Source organism: Aulonocara stuartgranti, assembly GCF_965226115.1.
Source record: "Aulonocara stuartgranti genome assembly, chromosome: 10".
Classification (NCBI taxonomy): Eukaryota; Metazoa; Chordata; class Actinopteri; order Cichliformes; family Cichlidae; genus Aulonocara; species Aulonocara stuartgranti.
Genome location: NC_138946.1, coordinates 17,056,784 through 17,074,379, shown reverse-complemented (window position 1 = coordinate 17,074,379; position 17,596 = coordinate 17,056,784). Strand labels below are relative to the sequence as shown.

The following is a 17,596-nucleotide window of genomic DNA, read 5'->3' as shown; positions in this document are numbered from 1 at the left end:
AACGCAAATAATTGTACAGTAAGGTCAGCTCCTCTAGAAAAAAATCCCCAAAACTAAAAACTACGCACTCATACCTTTTCATTGTCAAATGACAGCTTTGTTTTTGCAGCATGGGATTAACTGTCTCACATTCCTCTGTGATATTAGTCTGTTTTCCATGAACAAATCCTTTATATCGCTTCCACCCAGTAAGGCATGTCATCTGCTGTAAAGACGATGACATGAATGTCCGTTTGCACCTGGACACGAGAGATGTCACGCATGAGTGGCACAAGCAAAGGTCATTTGGTATCGCCTGTTTAGAGGAATTACACACAGTTTTAAAGACAAATGTGCTGACTGCGAATGTGTGACTCCACAGAACTCTCAATAGTAGTAGCTAAAAAGCTAAATAAATCACATATAAAGTGTATTTTAGAATGTGGAGGGAATAAAAAAATCACATTTTAGCGCATTCACAGATTATTGAATTACTGAGTTACGTTATTTTACTGAGTCCTATATAAAAAAAAAATCTGTTTTGTTTTTGTTTTTTTGCGCAATGAAAATTCCGGTTTACCTACGCGCCTGTAGCAGATTTGTCCTCTCCGTCTCTCCGTAGCCGAGCAGGAACCAGTCGCGCGGGTTGCTGTGTGAATAACATTTCGCGGGAGATTAGCAAGCGGAGAGTGTGTCTGCTGTCAACACGGACGACTGTAACGTTTTACTGAATCCATAGCAGAATGAGTTTGTGGGTGGACAAATATCGTCCGTCGTCCCTCGGGAAACTGGACTTTCATAAAGAGCAGGCGGCGCAGCTCAAAAACCTGGTAAGAGAAATAAGCTCCTCCATGATGGCTGTTTATTCAGATTGGCGGTAGCGTCGTAAATAATGCTGCATGTGAGCAGGCATGATCGACAAGTTTAGCTTTGCAAGACAATTGTGGGGGGATTTACTGAGCTGGTTAAGAGGTTTTTGTGTACAGCTTGTAAAACAACCCCGTTCATGCTATCGTGGACGTTACTAGCTATGTGCAACTTGTTCCACTTTGACACTATAATGGAGCCAGAACCTCACAGTATTGACCAAGAGGGAAAATAGATCCCTATATCTGATGGAGCAAATGCCATTTTAATAAGGCTTCACATCCGCTTAAAGATGATCTCATCCTCTCACACTTTCTGTGTACACATCACACACACCATCCTTTCCTAGACAGAGTATTGTGCACACACAACTTGTGTTTTTGAAGTGCTTGTTCACATATGTTCATCGTTTAGGAGGTACTATTCATACTTTTTGTGTTTCTTATTCCATTCATGTGAATGCTTGAAAATGGTGTTTTCAAAAACGTACAGTTTTGGTGAGAAAATTTAATCCACTGACGTCTTGGTCATGAGTGTAATGGTAATATTGAGCTTTTAATCATTCCATCCATCTATCCATCCATCCAAACTATTGTTCTTCCAAGTTGGAATGATTGCATGGTGCATATCTTTTATGACTTTAAAAATAATTGGTTGTAAAAGTTTGAATTTATTTTAGATTTTCTCTCATCTCTGAAGAGTTCATTTAAATTGGTTGATTTCTAGCATGGACCCGGCTTTTAAGCATAGTCCACAAAAGGGTTCAGTTTAGCCAGGAGCTTTTAGTAGTTTAGCCTGCTTTTCCAAACCAGCTTTGGTTTATTTTTAGGATGATTGTCCTGTTACAGCACCCAATTTTGTCCAAGTTTCAACCATCTAGATTTTGGATGTAGTCCCCCTTCTCCATTATTCCATCCACTCTGTGCAGTGTACCGCTACCACTGGCACATCTTCAATTACTGACTTTGGCATTTTACATTGTTCTGAGTATTGGTCAGTCCAATGAGTGCTGTCAAACAAATCCTTTCTATGCTGGCAAAGAGAAACTACCAGTTGTAGTCGACTGTGATAACTAATGAGAAGTTAATAGGTCTGAAGTTAACCTTCAGCACCATCAATAAAATAAATTTAAACTTGTTCACCCAATTCTTGTTTTTTGGGTTGTTGTCTTGTGTTTTGGTCATTTAAGATGTATACTGCACAACGTTTTTACGCTGGAGAAACAAAATCCCAAAATAACCTTGACATGACCTTGATAATTCATGAGTTGACGTAAACTCCTGAACAAGAACAGCTAAGAAAAAGTAATATAAAAAGGTATATAATATACTGTAGATAATGAAAAGTAAAGTTTAATAACAGTTGTCACATTTTCTTTGCATGCAGAGCAGTGTTGCTCTCATTGGCAACATAACGCAATGTTGGTAATATTTAAAAGCAAAGATATAATGTCTGATTCTTTAGAAAAAAAAACTTCAAACACAAGGAAAAAAGAAAGAAAAACTACAAATTTTGTATTAATGTTTCAGGTTCAGGGTGGTGACTTCCCACACTTGTTGGTGTACGGTCCATCAGGTGCAGGCAAGAAGACTCGCATCATGTGTCTGCTGAGGGAGCTCTACGGTCCTGGGGTGGAAAAGCTTCGCATTGAGCACCAGACCATTGTGGTAAGAGGGAAAATAATTAAACAATCACTCTCCCCAAGCGAATAACTTCTGTAAAATACACCTTTCACATGCTGTATTTAGAGTCACATCTCTGATCAATCTTCAACTTTTTAGACTTACAACTTAAAGATTTAGTTGATTTCCCAGTTTGTGGTTTTTGTCTGCAGGCTCCCTCAAAGAAGAAAATTGAGATTAACACCATAGCCAGCAACTATCACTTGGAAGTAAATCCAAGGTGAGGAGATTTTCTTACTTGATAGTTGCACTCCTGTATCTTTACTTTTTCCCTCCAGTACATGTGACAACTATAGTTGCTATAAAAGGCCTTTTTGCTTCAGCTTTAATGTTTGTTTATTGTATTTCTGTTCTGTGCTGTACAGTGATGCGGGGAACCAGGACCGCGTGGTGATTCAAGAGCTGATCAAAACTGTGGCACAGTCTCAGCAAATCCAGTCGAGCACACAGAGAGACTTCAAAGGTAGAAGTGTGCTAATTTAGCCTGTAGTCAAATGTATGAAGACTTAACCGTTAAGAGTAAAAATGTAGACTTGCGGGATTATGTTTTATCTGTGAACTCATTTCACCTATTTACCATTTAGCTCTGTGAAGTCACAGCATCTACCTGTCACTTATTTAGCAATTGGCACCCTTATTTTTTTTCTTTTTCTCAGTGGTGTTGCTAACAGAGGTGGACAGACTGACGAAGGATGCCCAGCACGCTTTGCGTCGGACGATGGAAAAGTACATGGCCACCTGCAGACTCATCCTCTGCTCCACCTCTACATCCAAAGTCATCGGGCCAATTAGGAGCCGTTGTCTGGCGATTAGAGTTCCTCTGCCGAGCACAGAAGAGGTGAGACGAATTTGGTGTCTTTTGGCGTGCTCTTACTAATCTACATTATTTGGAACTTGTGTTTTTGTTCATTAAAGTAACTTTTTCTCTGCTGTATTCTTGTTTTTTAAGGTTTGTAATATTCTTACGTCCGTCTGTAAAAAGGAGGGTCTCGTCCTCCCGCCTGAGCTGGCCAAGCAAATCGGCGAGAAATCTGGTCGCAACCTCCGTAAAGCGCTTTTGATGTGCGAAGCCTGCCGAGTGCAGCAGTAAGTTGTGGCAAAACTTACTATTTTCTTTCTTATGTTGGAATTAAACCTAAACACATACTTATTTAGCATATCTTATTATTCACAGGTATCCATTCTCAGTGGACCAAGACGTCCCGGAGACAGACTGGGAGGTTTATCTTAGAGAAACGGCTAATGCCATCGTCAGCCAGCAGAGTCCTCAAAGGTACATGTGACAGAGATTTGGTTCTGTTAGAGATCAAACTTGTGGAGATACTTTGATGAAAATTCCCACCCGTGTTTGTTCCAGGTTGTTGGAGGTCCGAGCCAGACTGTATGAGCTCCTGACCCACTGCATCCCTCCTGAGATTATCATGAAGGTATCGTTTACTTCACGTTATCTCCTGTGAAAGTGCAGTTTGTGGTTGTCTTTAATGAAGAGGCTGTAAAAGTGTCCTTGTTCATTCCTCTAACAGTGTCTCGTGAAAGAGTTGCTTAATAACTGTGATGGGCAGCTGAAGACGGAGGTGGCTCATATTGCAGCCTACTATGAGCACAGACTACAGCTGGGGAGCAAAGCCATCTACCACCTGGAGGCGTTCACTGCCAAGTTCATGGCCATCTACAAGAAGTTCATGGAAGATGGTCTGGATGCGATGATGTTTTGACTTTAAGTGGACTTTAAATAGACCGATATTTTTCTGGTCAGGAGTTTAACAGCTGCGTTTCTTTGTTGCCTCCACAACTTTCACTGGACTTGAGACAGGCTTCTGTTCTTTTTAGGCATTGTGGTGATGCTGACACAGTTTACTCCACAATAAGTCTTACAGTTTCTGGCTTTATGCGTAGTTGCCCAAAACCCTCAGCGCTAAACGCTGTTAGTAAACTTTGATCTCTCTGTGTAGTCGTGTAAACTACTAATAGGGGTGGTGTGATGACCACCCCGGGAGGGGGGGGGGAATTCACATTGTACTGAACAAAACAATAAATTGCTTTGATTACAGATATTCTGATCTGTATGCTGTATGGATGTGACCAAATCTATAATGATTATCATAAACACTGAGCCTTTTTTTTAACCTGAAATCGAGATATTGATGCATGGTACGTATGAGCAAAGGGGGATGTAACGCATCATATTTCAGGATGAGTCAGCCTGTAGTAAATGGATAACAAGATTGCCCAAACTAGGGTGAATACAATTACAGATGGGTGATACATTCATTCATGTATGCACAGCTCGCTGAAGGTCCCTCCACACCATTTCCATCAGGCCTCAGTGTGGACTTTGGGTCATTGGAGCACTTTATTTTCTTTTTTCAGCCTCTCTGTTGTAAATTTGTTGCTGTGTTTGGGATCGTTGTCCTATTGCTTGTCCTAATTTCACCAGAATACTTTGGCATACAGAGGAGTTTGTGGCCACTTCACGGTCCTGTGGCTGCAAAACGAGCCCAGATCATCAGCCCTCCACTAGTTGGTATGAGGTGTTTGAGCTGATATGCTAATTGGCTTTTGTTAAAAGTAATGCTGTGCAGCATGACCAACATCTGCATTTTTGTTTTTCCTGTCGAAAGAAAATTGTTCCAGAAGTCTTGTGGTTTGTTCAGATGCATCTGAGCTGTGCTGCCATGTTCCTTTTAGAGAGGCTTTCTCCTGGCAGTCCTTCCAAAGACGCTGCATGTGTTCAGCCTTTTTTTAATTGTATTGTCATGAATTCTAACATTTAACCTGCTAACTGAGGACTATGAGTCTGAGCTGTAGGCCACTCCTGGGAAAACTGTACACGTGTAAACGCACAGCTTAGTGCTCCAGAGCAGCAAACTCAAAATTTCTGCTTTTATAGAGGAGTTACTCTTGCAACCTACTTTATTCCTGTGGAAGTGCACTTAGAGTGTAGTGTGTACTTGGTTTTTCACAGGCCTGCATAGACTCCTGTGAAAACTTTCTTTTTCACAGCTGTACGTACTGTATGTAAAGGCAGCTGGAACAAGGGCGTAATGCAACATGTTTCCAGGGTGAGCCAAAGCATGTGTGCTGCAGGTATGTAATTATATAACTGTGGGCTCTAACCACATTACTTCAGGACACACAAACAGAGATTCACTTGCACTAACAAAAATGGCCAAACTAATGCAAATAATACAAAAAAGCTGAATTATAGAGCTTAATTTACACTTTTTGTTAAGTGTCCAAATAAATAATTACATGTCTTTTAAAAGCTCACTGTCCTGTAATCTTTCTTGTTAAACTCAAAGTAACTTAGAGGTGGAATGAATGCGGTTTGTGTCCTGCGAATCAAAATTAATTTTGTGACTGTCAGACCTTTGATCCCAACTCTAACATGTCTGCGCAGCTTCATTTGTGATTCTCTTTCAGCCACTTCTTAGTTCTTGTAGCATTTGCTTAATTTTGTTTATTTAGTACTCGTCTTGGAGAAAGAATGTGTCACCCTGGACAGACCATTATTTGTGAACTTGTTAATCCTCTGCACTCTCTCCATACAATGAAAACAAATAGACGTATTGGAGACGTAAGGTTATCTAAAATAGAGATGTTTTATTAACACCAGCATTACTTAGTGACATATAAAGCCTAAAATGTGAGGCTGATTGCAGCATGTCTTAAATCAAACCTCCTTTAGCATCAAATCCAAACTATTACAGTCTGAACAGACTGCACTGCTGCAAGCACACTTTTGGTCGAAGCAGCTCCTGCCATCAGTAACATTCCTTGTGTCTCTTGGCTGTATAGTAAATAATGAGGCCCAGGGTGATCAGCACCCCTGAACCTACCAGAATCAAGAAGCCCATCACAGGACTCTTGCCCAGGACGTGGCAGCTACGGCAGGGCGGTGCCACACTGGGACACAGCTGTGGCTCTGCTCCTTGAATCGGGAAGCCGTTATGCTCGATGATGTTGCGATAGTTGGAAAGAGAGGCTTTGACAATGACTTCCTCGTGGACTTGGCCATACAAGCCGAACCCCGGGTCTCTCTGATCGTTCAGGGCATAGGCAAAGTAACCCTTCAGGTTTACACCATCCAGAGTGTATGCTGTGGAGGACAGAGGAGGAAAGGCAGCATGTTAGATATTGAGTCTTCTTTTGGTTGCTTCCTTTAGGGGTCACCACAACAGATCATCTGACTCTATCTCAAACTCTTACAAGCCTCCATAAATCTTCTCTGAGGTCTTTGTCTTTTCCTCTTGAGTGACAGGAGAAAAGAATAAACTTAGTCAATCTCTGACCTAATCCCACCCCCACCTTAAACCTGTCTGTCTCGCTGTCCTCATACATGTCCTTCACCTACCTCACACACTTCTCTGCTGCTCCTGACTTTCTTGTGGAGTACCACAGTTCCTCTCTTGGCACCCTATCCAAGAGAGGAACCTCAGCACCTTAGCTGTACTTTCCCAGTCATCTTTCTCTACCACCCAGTCTTCTGCAACCTCAGATATTCAGTATGAATAAAAGTAAATAAAACATTAATGCCCTATACAGCCAACAACACATAAATACTACAGTTATTCTATAATTCATTAACTCAAACATATGCAGCTAGATATTGCTCTACATTTGCGCTTCAGGAGCTTAATAAAAATTGCTCTAACCTGTGTATATAAACTACTTTGAAAAAGACCAAATAAGCATAGATGCTGTCGCCGTATTAAGAATAAGTTACCTACAAATGCTCTCCTTACAGCCTGAGATAACAGCTGTCCAACCAAGTGAAGTAAAAAAACATTTCTAGCTATAACCTCCAGCCTAGGTTGGCTAAGCAATTGACATCGACCTTCACTGTTGACGCCCAAGGCCAAATGATCTTGAAAAATAATTTCGACAAACCCTCTTGAGCAATATTTCATATCAAACGGCAAAGTGAGAGCAGTAGAGCGCACTTTTTTATGTCACCTTATGTCACTCCATAAGGTTTTGCAAAACCACACCCTGCATGAATATATCTTAATATATCTTTTAAAAGTTTTTACATCTTATAGAAGCCAAAGATTTTAGCCAGTTCTGCTCCAGTCATAAGGGTAAAGATAATTAAATACACCATTTTATTATAGAATTCTTTGAGGTCATAGGTCAAATCAGGGTCACAAAAATGAGGAAAAACCCTTAGTTTCCATGGTTATCTCCAAACTTTAAAACAACATATTAGTGATTGGAGGACATAAGCACTTTGTGTGTTTGAGCTCTTTAAGACATTATTTTTCAGTACAACATTCATATTACCAATGCTGACATCAGCATAAAACAAAGTTTAAGTATAGCTCTTTCTCTTCGGGTGGAGCTGCGCTGTCTGAGTGCTCTTGTTATTTCCTGTACTTTGGCAAAAGTCAAAGTGCATGTGAAAATGTCTCTCCCATCGCTTTTCTTAAAAAAATGACTAATAATAAACTTAATGTGGCTCCAGCAACACTACAAGATATCATCCTTTGGTGTAACACAGTAAGCTTTACAAGGGCAGGGACCTGACTCAAAACTTCAGCGTGGACTGTGCGTGCATCTCTGTTGATATTTGTGTTTGCAGTTACGTGGGTCCAAGTCAGCTGACTGAGCTGGGATCAGTGACCTAAATAGCTGTCTAATAATTAAACTGCATTGAGGCCACAGAGGGGAGAAGACTTTATCTCTACAGGATTGTACACAAGTTGCATGACATTAATCCACAAAAAAGTCTCACCTTTAAGTGCCTCGTTGATATAGTTGTACAGGTAGTAAACTCTCAGGCTGTCCTTGAAGCGGGCCGGATCTTCCTGGACCCCGTTAGCCATCACGTAGACGGGCACGTCGCTGTAGTGCTCTTTCACCTTACAGAGCAAAAAAAAAACAGAGCCTCTTATGCTGCTATTACACTGAAACAACATCTGACCTGAAAGTTTTCATCCACTCAGTATGAAAACACATAACTGCAACGGGAAACAGATGGTTGCACACCACAACCATCACAACAGTCTTACCCAGTTGAGGGCTTTCCTCAGTCCCCAGGGCACGACAGGTCTTGGGGACATGATCCACGTGGTATCAATCATGTGTTGGACTTCAAGCATTGCTGTGTAGGTGTATCTGTAGATGTAGAAAATAAGAGTGACTAAAGAACTTCCTATTAGTTAATAAATAATTTCTGATGAGCCTGGATAGTGTTGAAGTCATATTAAAACAGAGTGGAGTGTCCAGAGGAGTGAGGTCGTACGAGTCTTCCTTGGCGTGAGTCACAAGCTTGGTACTGAAGTGGCTGATGGCAAAGAAGTCATACGTCCCTTTAACCAGCTGTCTGTCGTCCTTCTTGAAAACTGGCAGTCTGTGGAAGCACATAAAATATAACTAAAATTTAACTGCGTACACTTAATATTACACACAAGGCTTTAAAACTGTACCACACTGTGAATGAAGGATTTGTACTCGAGTGAGTTCAGCTGCCGCAGCCAGCTCCTCATCCCCACAGGATAGTCCCCACTGCCAAAGATTGGCTCTGCGAACCAGCCGACGCAGAAGTCTAAAACCCTTTTAGCCGGCTCCACGTCTTTTCGGCTGAATGAAAATGCCGGCTCCACCCAGTCCATATGCAAAGCCAGAGACACCTGATATTACACAAAGCATGCCAAGTTCAGGTGAGCATCTGAGAATATTTCTTTCTCCTGGTGTCCACACCAGGGGCGGATCTAGAAGGGTGGCACGGGGTGGCAAGTGCCACCCTAAAATGATCCCTTGCCACCCCAAGTGCCACCCCAGTTTTACATATGACAGTGTTGTTTATGAAAATAAGATAGCATTAACAGTTTGAGTGTAGTTACAGTCAACAGTGAATATAAATGCTAAAACTGAATATATTGGATAGTGTCCCGTCCCCCCCACCACCATTAATAAATGGTTCAGCCCATAGCAGGACCTGCTTTTTTCTTGTTTTTAGTAGCAAGCGATGCTTATGATTGTGCCAGAGCACATTTTGAACAACACCATGGGAATTTTGGCTTTTACACAGGTGGTTGGATGTTGCACTCTGGAAATGGAAGGAAGGTGAGTGTTATTAACCCTCTGTGGTCCACGGACACGCTGCACCTCCAAATCACATGACTATTTTAAACTTTTTTTTACTGGCACACGTCATTTGTGGGGCATCTTACTGCAAAACCTGATTGTTCTCTCATTTTAGTTTTAGTAATATTTTTAAATGGTTGTAGAAAATGGAAAAAAAAAACCTGGCAGGTGTATTGGCTGCATTTTTAGATAAATAGCTGTACATTTTGTAAACATATACAGAATTTATATTTGCAATTCAAGTTATAAAAATGTACTCAACATGTCTGTGGGGGTTTTTTTACAGTAAAAAAAATACTACTAGGATTTTAAGTTCTTTGTGTGATTTCAGATCAGTAATAGTACTATTAATAGTAATAGTAGTACTAATGCAGTATGTCAGTGAAAAAAATAACTAAATTCAGTTGAGCTGAAAAGATACCAAACAAGGCAAGGGGGAAAAAATAAAATGAAACAATCTGAGGGTGAAACGTAAACTCAAAAGGAGTCAAAAATGGCCGTTTGTATTTCAGACCTCAGTGGGTTAATCCAACAAATCATGAAAAATTAGGTTTAAATTTTTGTTCATCACAGTGCAGATTTCTGAAATTTTGTGTAATTTAAGCTGTAACTATGTGATTGTTTTCTAACAAAAAACAGTGTGAAACTTAAGTTAGACTTGTTTTTGTAAACGAACCGCCCCATGTTGTGTAGCTTTCTGGATTTTATACTTATTGGGCTACATATTTATTTATTATACACGCTATACAGTACATAACATCAAAACTCACATGTTTTATGTAACTAAAGTGTGTAATTATGTGGGCTACAGACAATAATTAAGTTATAGACTATATTTATATGAAAAACGTGTATGCTTACTGAATCATTCTAACCATATGTAACCACCTGCATATGTGTTTGGGGGGGGGGGGGGGGGAGGAGGCTTTGATTTTGCCACCCCATTTGATTTCTTTGCCACCCTCATGCCACCCTAAGAAAGCTTCTCTAGATCCGCCCCTGGTCCACACAGAACCAGCACTTCACTGACCTTTCCTCCCTGTGCATATCTGAACTCGCGGTCATAAGCATGCCAGGCCAGCGCGTGAGCCCGCAGCATCTCATGGCCCTCCGGGTAGCTCACCATCTCATCGTTTGGTTCGTTCAGGGTGATCCATATCTTCACATAGGCCCCTAGCTCTCTGTAGCAAAGCCTGGCATAGTCTGCAAAGGCCTCTGGAGTCTTACTGTTACAAGGGAAAACAATATCTACATTAAGAAACTGAAATGGAAGTAATCTTGCTGCTCTGATATATCTAATAAAAAATAAGTATATACACAGTATAAGTATGTACTGTGGCTCAAGACTTTTGCACAGTGACAACATTCAGGCACTTACATGTGATTTCAAAAAATAATAATGGTGGCTATCATTCTACTTTAAAAACAACGTCAGATGTCACTAATGGAGTTAAAAATGCCAGCACATCAGACTTTCAAATATTGGGATTGCTGGTTTTAGTATCTCTTTATTACAGGAAGAGAAAACACGGAGCAGTCAGCGATCACGCAGGTGAAAACATGGACACACTGTTCCTGGAAACATCGCCGCATGTTTGCTTTTATATCACACCACTCTGCCCATTACTGTAAGCTGTGATAAACCATGACTCATAGAAATTAAGGTGTATTTGTTCTGTATTCGGAGCAAATTTTCAAGCTCAAACGGTGTTTATATAAGCGCTCTATCTGACCTGTTCAGCCACTTGTTGGCAGTATCCAGCGGGGCCGGCAGGCTGCTGCGCTGGCGGGTGTGGTGCCAAAGAGTGACCACAGGTGTGACATTAGCCTGGAGCAGCTGACGTGAGAAACAGCGATAGTACCCCAGCAGGGTGGTGTTAGGATGAGCCACATCCCCTGTAGGCACCAGAGCTGACCAGTTGAGGGAGAAGTGGAAGTGGTTTACTCCAATCTGCCTGATTTCTTCCACCTAGGGAGGAGAAGGAGGAGGGATACACACTGAAACTAAGAAACCTCCCTCAAACCTTTACATGCTGTAACCCAAAAAAGAGCCAAAACAGGTGGCAGGTGGGTAAAATGGCCAACCTGCTGGCGGATGGTGGCGTAATCGGCACAGTGTGGGGTTCGATGTAGAGGCGGCGCGCTGAAGCCCTCCAGCTTCAGCAGCTCTCCGTTGTTGGAGATGTTCCAGAGGTAAACGTTTGGGTCTGCAAACTGGGTGGGCGTGGTCTCCACCTGTGCGAATAACGATGCAAAACGATCAAAGCAGTTTTGCAGGATGTCTCTGAGGGTTCATGTGGTTTATGATTAAGAGAGGGTTAATTACTGTCCCTGTTTCTAAGTTGGACTTTCACCATAGAAAACGCAGGCTGGAAGTAATGTAATCCACACGATGCAAGTTCGATCAGGGCAAGAGAAATACTTTCAAATAAGATATTATAATCACTGCATAAATCTTCAAAATGTCCAACAGAGCCGTCATGTTAAATATGTTATAGATATCAGCCCCACAGATGGTAGAAACAGGTAAACAGGTCCATTGTCAGCTCTATTGTGAGTCCCTGAATCAAAGCTGAGACAGTTAAGTTAATATTTTCTTGAGTTGACATCTCCAAGGAAGCATGTAACATGGTAGACGAATGTACCTGTATTAATTCAGCTCCATATTGTTTTTTGAAGTTGCACTGGGTTGGGAGTGGTTGTGTCACATTTTTGGTGAGCCAATGGCTGTAATGGGGCTGGACTAATTAGAGGCAGGTGTACCTGATTGCACTGATACACTGGTCTACTTATAGCCCACACTACAAACACTGCTGTGTCATTTTGTCTTTCTCTGCAGGTGTGTAAAATGGTAAATGGCCTGTATTTATATAGTGCTTTACTGTGTAATGTAATGAAATATGATATGTTTGGGATGGATGGGTTTTGCACTGTGAGTTATATAGTGAGTGTTTCATTTTGTCTCTCTGTGCAGGCCAGGGCCTATTATATGCCACAGCCTAAAGGCAGCAGAGTTGCAGAGGCTGTAGTGACCACTGGCTATCTACTTGCAGGGTGGTGCTAACCCCTGTTGAAGTCAACACGTGGAGTGCAACAGGCATTGTGGCATAGCTGGCTCTGGCCTTGGGACTGTGTGTATTTACTTGATTCGCAAATGGGACACTGGACTGTTTTATCTTTTGATTATCGTGTCAATAAATTATCTTTTAGAATTTTATTGACTATCATCTTTTTGCCCACGGCTGAGACGGTTGGTCAGACCTGGAATCTTTTTTGGGTGTGTTACAAGCATTCTAATCGCCTTTCATTCATTATCCGACCTCTGGCCCGCCATGACTTCCGCATCCATCTGCAAAACCCCCTGCAGTGCCTACACACCATCTCCTCCCGGGCTCAGTTTACATGCACAAACACCCACAAGCACCTGGATTGAGTTGGCTGACACACCCCAGGCGAAATCACAGGGGAAGGATCCTTGTACTGGTCTGTTCTCAGGAAGTTCTGGGAAACCGTTGCTCTGGATGACGTTTCTGTAGGAATGATGACAGCGGCACAAACTTTCTTCCTTTATTGTGTCTCTTTACTGTGTTTGTAAGACATAATTGTGATTTTTTTTATATATATAAAAAGAGAAGAGTCCTTAACTGAACCAAGATGAAACGGTTACTGCAGATATGTTGTGCTGTCTAACCTTCTCTACATCTTCTCCATCAATGATCTCAAAGTAAACATCCCATTTCTTGGTACTGGTGCTTACTGATCATTAAATCTCTTCTTAATCCAGCTTCAACAACTCTTTCCCACTACATGAAGGTAGTGGAAATGAGTTGTTGGTGTGGCTCATCAGCTTTATCGCTCTGCTGTGCTGCTGTACAGCATTTTATTATCATAGTAACTTATTCTGCTGTTGGAGGAATTCAACAGATACCTGCACAAAATGATAAGAACTGAACACATGCCTGTAAAAGGTGGCAGATGTCTTTGGCTCCCTCTTCATGTCAGGAGTGTTGAAGTCCACATGGTAAAGCCCCCGTCGTATCCCGTATTCCCTGTGCCACTCAAAGCCGTCTATCAGAGACCAGGCGGTGTATCCAATCACGTTCACTCCATCTATGACGATTGCTGGATTACAAACACAACAGTGCAGATGACCCATATTTAGTTTCAGTGTGAAGATATCGGGTTGCCATTGTTTTTATGACCACTTATGCTGATATGAGAATGTCAATGCACGACACTGGACTTACACTTTAGCGCCTCGGCGATGAACCTCTTGAGGTAGTACATGTGTTTTGGGTCTTTTGTCTTGGTGTTGCCGAGGACGTACCTGCATGGAAACCAAGACGTTCAACAGAGACATGAGATGGCATCAAAGAGGTGCTGTGCAATCAGCAGAGCGTCTACACCTACCAACCACTCTGCACCACAAAGATGGGGGGGTTGTCATACTCCGTGTTGACCCAGTATAGCAGCATCCTCAGGTCCAGATCCTCCTGCTGCCCAAACTTGAGGCTGTCGTTGATCAGATGGAAGCTCAGCGCCGCTCCGTGAGAGAGGGCAAAAAAGTCAGCTGTTCCTTTCACCTGTTCACTTTCTTCCGGCGTGAAGGAGGGCAGACGTGAGCCCAGCCTTGACTTCATGCAGGGAGGGTAGTCCCCATCTATGAACAGTGGCCGGGCGAACCAACCCAGGACGTGGTCCAGGGAGCACTGACATTCTCTCAGGCTTTCCAGGCGAGTGCGGCTGGGCTTGATCCAGTGAGAGGCCAGCGCCATGGACAGTTTGCCATGGTGTCGTGGACGGTAGTGGCGGTCGTAGAGATGCCAAGCAGCTGCGTGAGCCTGGAGGAGGGAGAAGCACAGAAAAAGAGGGGAGATGGGTGGATGGGATGTAGGCATAAATGCTGGGAAGGATGACACAAAACAAATATAACATTAATAATATTAAATATTATAAGGCCTTGAGATTTATTATTTTCACAGCAGCCCAGAAACAAATACATTATTACTCATGAGAGCAGCTCGATCAAATATTCGTTCCTACACAATCAGGTTATCCACGATGATGGAGTTTATAGATTAACAGTTTTAAAGAAAAAAACTTGTCATTGCTCCACCCGCTTCGTCTTCATGTAAGTCATACATTTCAAGCATCTTGAAACGTTCTACACTCCAGTAAACAAGACCATAAAAAAAGATATACATAATTTTTAAGAGAGTCCAAATCCAAATAAGCATGGCGAGCCAAAGCCATGAGCTTCGCTGTCAGCAGGTCGGTAAAGATCCTCAGGCAGAAAATGATAAGGAGTTACTCATGGTGCTGAGAAAAATTAAGAAAACAATCAACATAGTAAGATGTTTGTTTCTGTGAGGTTATTGTCTGCAATAGCTTTGCTTATTTGTGAACTAACGTGTAGTCAGCAGGATTTACAAAGACGTTATATATAAAATAATGACATGTTTTGCAAGTATCTTTACGACTCTGTGTGATTGTACCTGCAATATAATAAATCAAGTCCTTTTTGACCATTTAAATTTCTTTATAATACTGTGATGTCATATTTTTGTTGCAATTTCTTGGCTAGATCTTGCTTTAAAAAGACTTTTGTAACCCTTTAAAGACTAAACTGGGAAATAATGGCATACATGAGTTTTAATTTGTATCAAATTTGCTACATCTAGCTTTTTTTTTTCTTTTTTGCTTTAAAATGCATTTCCCATTAACAGAAGTGTTCTTTATGCCCCAAACTGACAGGTTGGATGGAAACAAGTCATTTACAATAAATACTACAGGCAATCTTAGTTTAAGTGTTATAATTTTTTTAGATTTGTTGGCCTGTACTCTGTCAAAAATATCTCCCCTGAATGATATCAAGTGAATTTGAGAAAGAACATTCCCTTCACAAGGCATAAGCGCCAGTCAGTTTTTGGTAAAGTGACTGTTATATGACTTTATATCATCCTAAAATGTCTCATTGACATTAAAAATGTCCTTTTTATGGGAGAGCTGGCCCAGAGAGCAGAAAATGTAACGTAAAGATGCTTTAAGTATTGGATTGGCTACAGAGTCAAATGAATACTTACAAAACAGGTAATTTCTTTATTTTAGAAATAACCCCTTCAAATCCTCTTCACTAAAGTTGTTTTAATAATGTAAGCACATATTTTAGATATTTTAAAAAACACACATACACACAGGAACAACATAGAATCACCTTGAGCAGGTTGTGTCCAACCCGGAATGGAAGATCAGGGTCGGTCTTTATCCCGGGAGCCACCACTCCGGTGCCATATCCGTGTCTCGCCACCACAAAGGGGTTATCGATGGTGATCCAGTACTTTACGTCATTCCCGAAAGCCTGGAAACAGAAATCGGCGTAGTCTTTGAAAATCCCCACGAGCTCCGGGTTGCTCCATCCGCCGAGGGTCTGCTGCAGGTGGTCTGGCAGGTCCCAGTGGTAGAGCGTGACCACCGGCTCCACGCGGATCTCCTTCAGCTTCTTAATGAGTGTCCGGTAGTAGTTGGTGCCGATTTCGTTGTAACTGCCACGGGTACCGTTGGGAAAAATCCTGGACCAGGACAGGGAAAATCTGTAGTGGCTGACCCCTAGCTGTTTAATGGCTCGGATGTCAGCGTTGATGTTGTGGTAGCTGTCGCTGCCCACGTCTCCGGTGATCATTCGGGTGCCGCCGCGCGTAAAAGTGTCCCAAATGGAGAGCCCCTTCCCGTCCTTTTCGAATGCGCCCTCCACCTGGTACGCGGCCGTACCCACCGCCCATATGAAGTCCTTGGGGAAGGTGTCATAGAGGAAAGCCTTGTCTGCCGGATAGGGCAGCTTATTGAAGCGACCCCAGGTTTTCAAGCCAGCGTTAGGCTTTGCGGTCACGGGGGTGAAGAAGCCAAGAAATGTCACGAAGGTGAGCAAAGCCTTCATGGTGGCCGTCAATACTGGCTTTGGATGTCCAGTTTTGTCCCTTAAAGGGGCTCTTATTTAATCATGCTTGGAGCTTTTCAGTCACTAAACACGGGACTGTGGAGCGCAGTCAGCCAGCTGTGAACCCACCACACGCCGCCTCTCCAAATCTATCAATTATTAGCCAAAGCACCTGACGCAACGAGCTCTCCAGGCACAACCTGATGTTAAGAGCCCCAAATGGCCAATCCTTTGCTTAAGCACATTAGTTTTAACAACAACTGATGGGACATGGATACATTAAATATGCTTGTTTTGTCTGTTCAAGCAAGGCCGCAGTTTGGCTTTTTTTTTTTTTCTTTTTTAGTCTAGATGTGATAAAGTATTCACAGCACAGGAAAGGAGAGTGGCCCAGGTGTAACACCCCTAATATAATCCCAGTAACGGTCCTATTATAATGCATCCTCAGCTGGCACATAATTTCATAACTGTATTCCGGTGTCACACATCAAGCGCAATAAAAGCTCATCGACATTTCTCACCGGATCCGGTTCACTCAGGACCCCACACAGAAAGAGAGGGGGGTGAAGAGGAGATGTATGCAAACAGCAGACTGAGTGTACCCTGCAACACATCACTTCCTTATCTTCCTGCTCTCAGCTGGGTTGCTTGGAAACTCAGGCCTCTCTTGCTGTCGGCTATTTTGGTCCATATAGCTGCTGCATAAATATGTGAAGAGACATGAGTCTGTTGGTGCTGCTGGCAGCTTCCAGCCTGACACTCCAAATCTAACCTGACCTCCTTAACCTACACCAGACTCTGTATACAGTTCTAATGCCACAATCACATTTCAATGCAGATCGTTTAAATAATATAAAGGCAGCAAACAAATATGTCCAAAAGCATTTCTAATCATACTTGTTTTCTTTAGAAAGAATATATTATTTATTATTCCTGTTTGCACACAATAAGAGCTTTATTTCGTTTTATTGAGCCATGGCACAAACCACCACTGTGCAATGATGTGTTTTATCTTATGCAATCCTCACAGCTTGTAAAATAAGAT

The 17,596-nt window shown here is 42.1% G+C and overlaps 3 protein-coding genes across 3 annotated transcripts in view; 1 reads left to right on the top strand and 2 right to left on the bottom strand.

The window, feature by feature from the left end:
- The window catches only part of stard13a (StAR related lipid transfer domain containing 13a), a 56,753-nt gene extending 56,451 nt beyond the window's left edge, over window positions 1-302 (bottom strand). Inside the window, exon 1 of the mRNA XM_082548935.1 lies at window positions 75-302. The gene's annotated coding sequence lies outside the window, so the exon portion shown is untranslated. The remainder of the gene's footprint in view (window positions 1-74) is intronic.
- Window positions 303-582: 280 nt separating this feature from the next.
- rfc3 (replication factor C (activator 1) 3) lies at window positions 583-4,514 on the top strand. Its single transcript, XM_082548939.1, has 9 exons — window positions 583-809; window positions 2,376-2,513; window positions 2,681-2,748; window positions 2,894-2,991; window positions 3,185-3,366; window positions 3,478-3,614; window positions 3,703-3,801; window positions 3,886-3,955; window positions 4,052-4,514. Exons 1-9 carry the CDS (start codon window positions 723-725, stop codon window positions 4,241-4,243), a joined length of 1,071 nt encoding a protein of 356 aa, XP_082405065.1. The 5' UTR covers window positions 583-722; the 3' UTR covers window positions 4,244-4,514.
- A 1,640-nt stretch (window positions 4,515-6,154) lies between these two features.
- kl (klotho) lies at window positions 6,155-16,738 on the bottom strand. Its single transcript, XM_082549638.1, has 13 exons — window positions 15,832-16,738; window positions 14,028-14,458; window positions 13,865-13,944; window positions 13,577-13,739; window positions 13,042-13,147; window positions 11,703-11,852; window positions 11,351-11,586; window positions 10,648-10,843; window positions 8,982-9,160; window positions 8,773-8,880; window positions 8,540-8,645; window positions 8,263-8,389; window positions 6,155-6,627 (listed from the first exon to the last, which is right to left on the bottom strand). Exons 1-13 carry the CDS (start codon window positions 16,549-16,551, stop codon window positions 6,293-6,295), a joined length of 2,937 nt encoding a protein of 978 aa, XP_082405764.1. The 5' UTR covers window positions 16,552-16,738; the 3' UTR covers window positions 6,155-6,292.
- Window positions 16,739-17,596: the final 858 nt, after the last annotated feature.

Bases quoted from the DNA above. Each gene is read 5' to 3' on its own strand.
- rfc3 (XM_082548939.1), top strand. From the start codon at position 723: ATGAGTTTGTGGGTGGACAAATATCGTCCGTCGTCCCTCGGGAAACTG. The intron at 810-2,375 runs GTAAGAGAAATA...TTAATGTTTCAG, and splicing joins CGGCGCAGCTCAAAAACCTG to GTTCAGGGTGGTGACTTCCC. The intron at 3,802-3,885 runs GTACATGTGACA...TGTTTGTTCCAG, and splicing joins AGCCAGCAGAGTCCTCAAAG to GTTGTTGGAGGTCCGAGCCA.
- kl (XM_082549638.1), bottom strand. From the start codon at position 16,551: ATGAAGGCTTTGCTCACCTTCGTGACATTTCTTGGCTTCTTCACCCCC. The intron at 11,853-13,041 runs GTGCTTGTGGGT...TTATTCGCACAG, and splicing joins TGTCAGCCAACTCAATCCAG to GTGGAGACCACGCCCACCCA. The intron at 10,844-11,350 runs GTCAGATAGAGC...CCCTTGTAACAG, and splicing joins GCCAACAAGTGGCTGAACAG to TAAGACTCCAGAGGCCTTTG.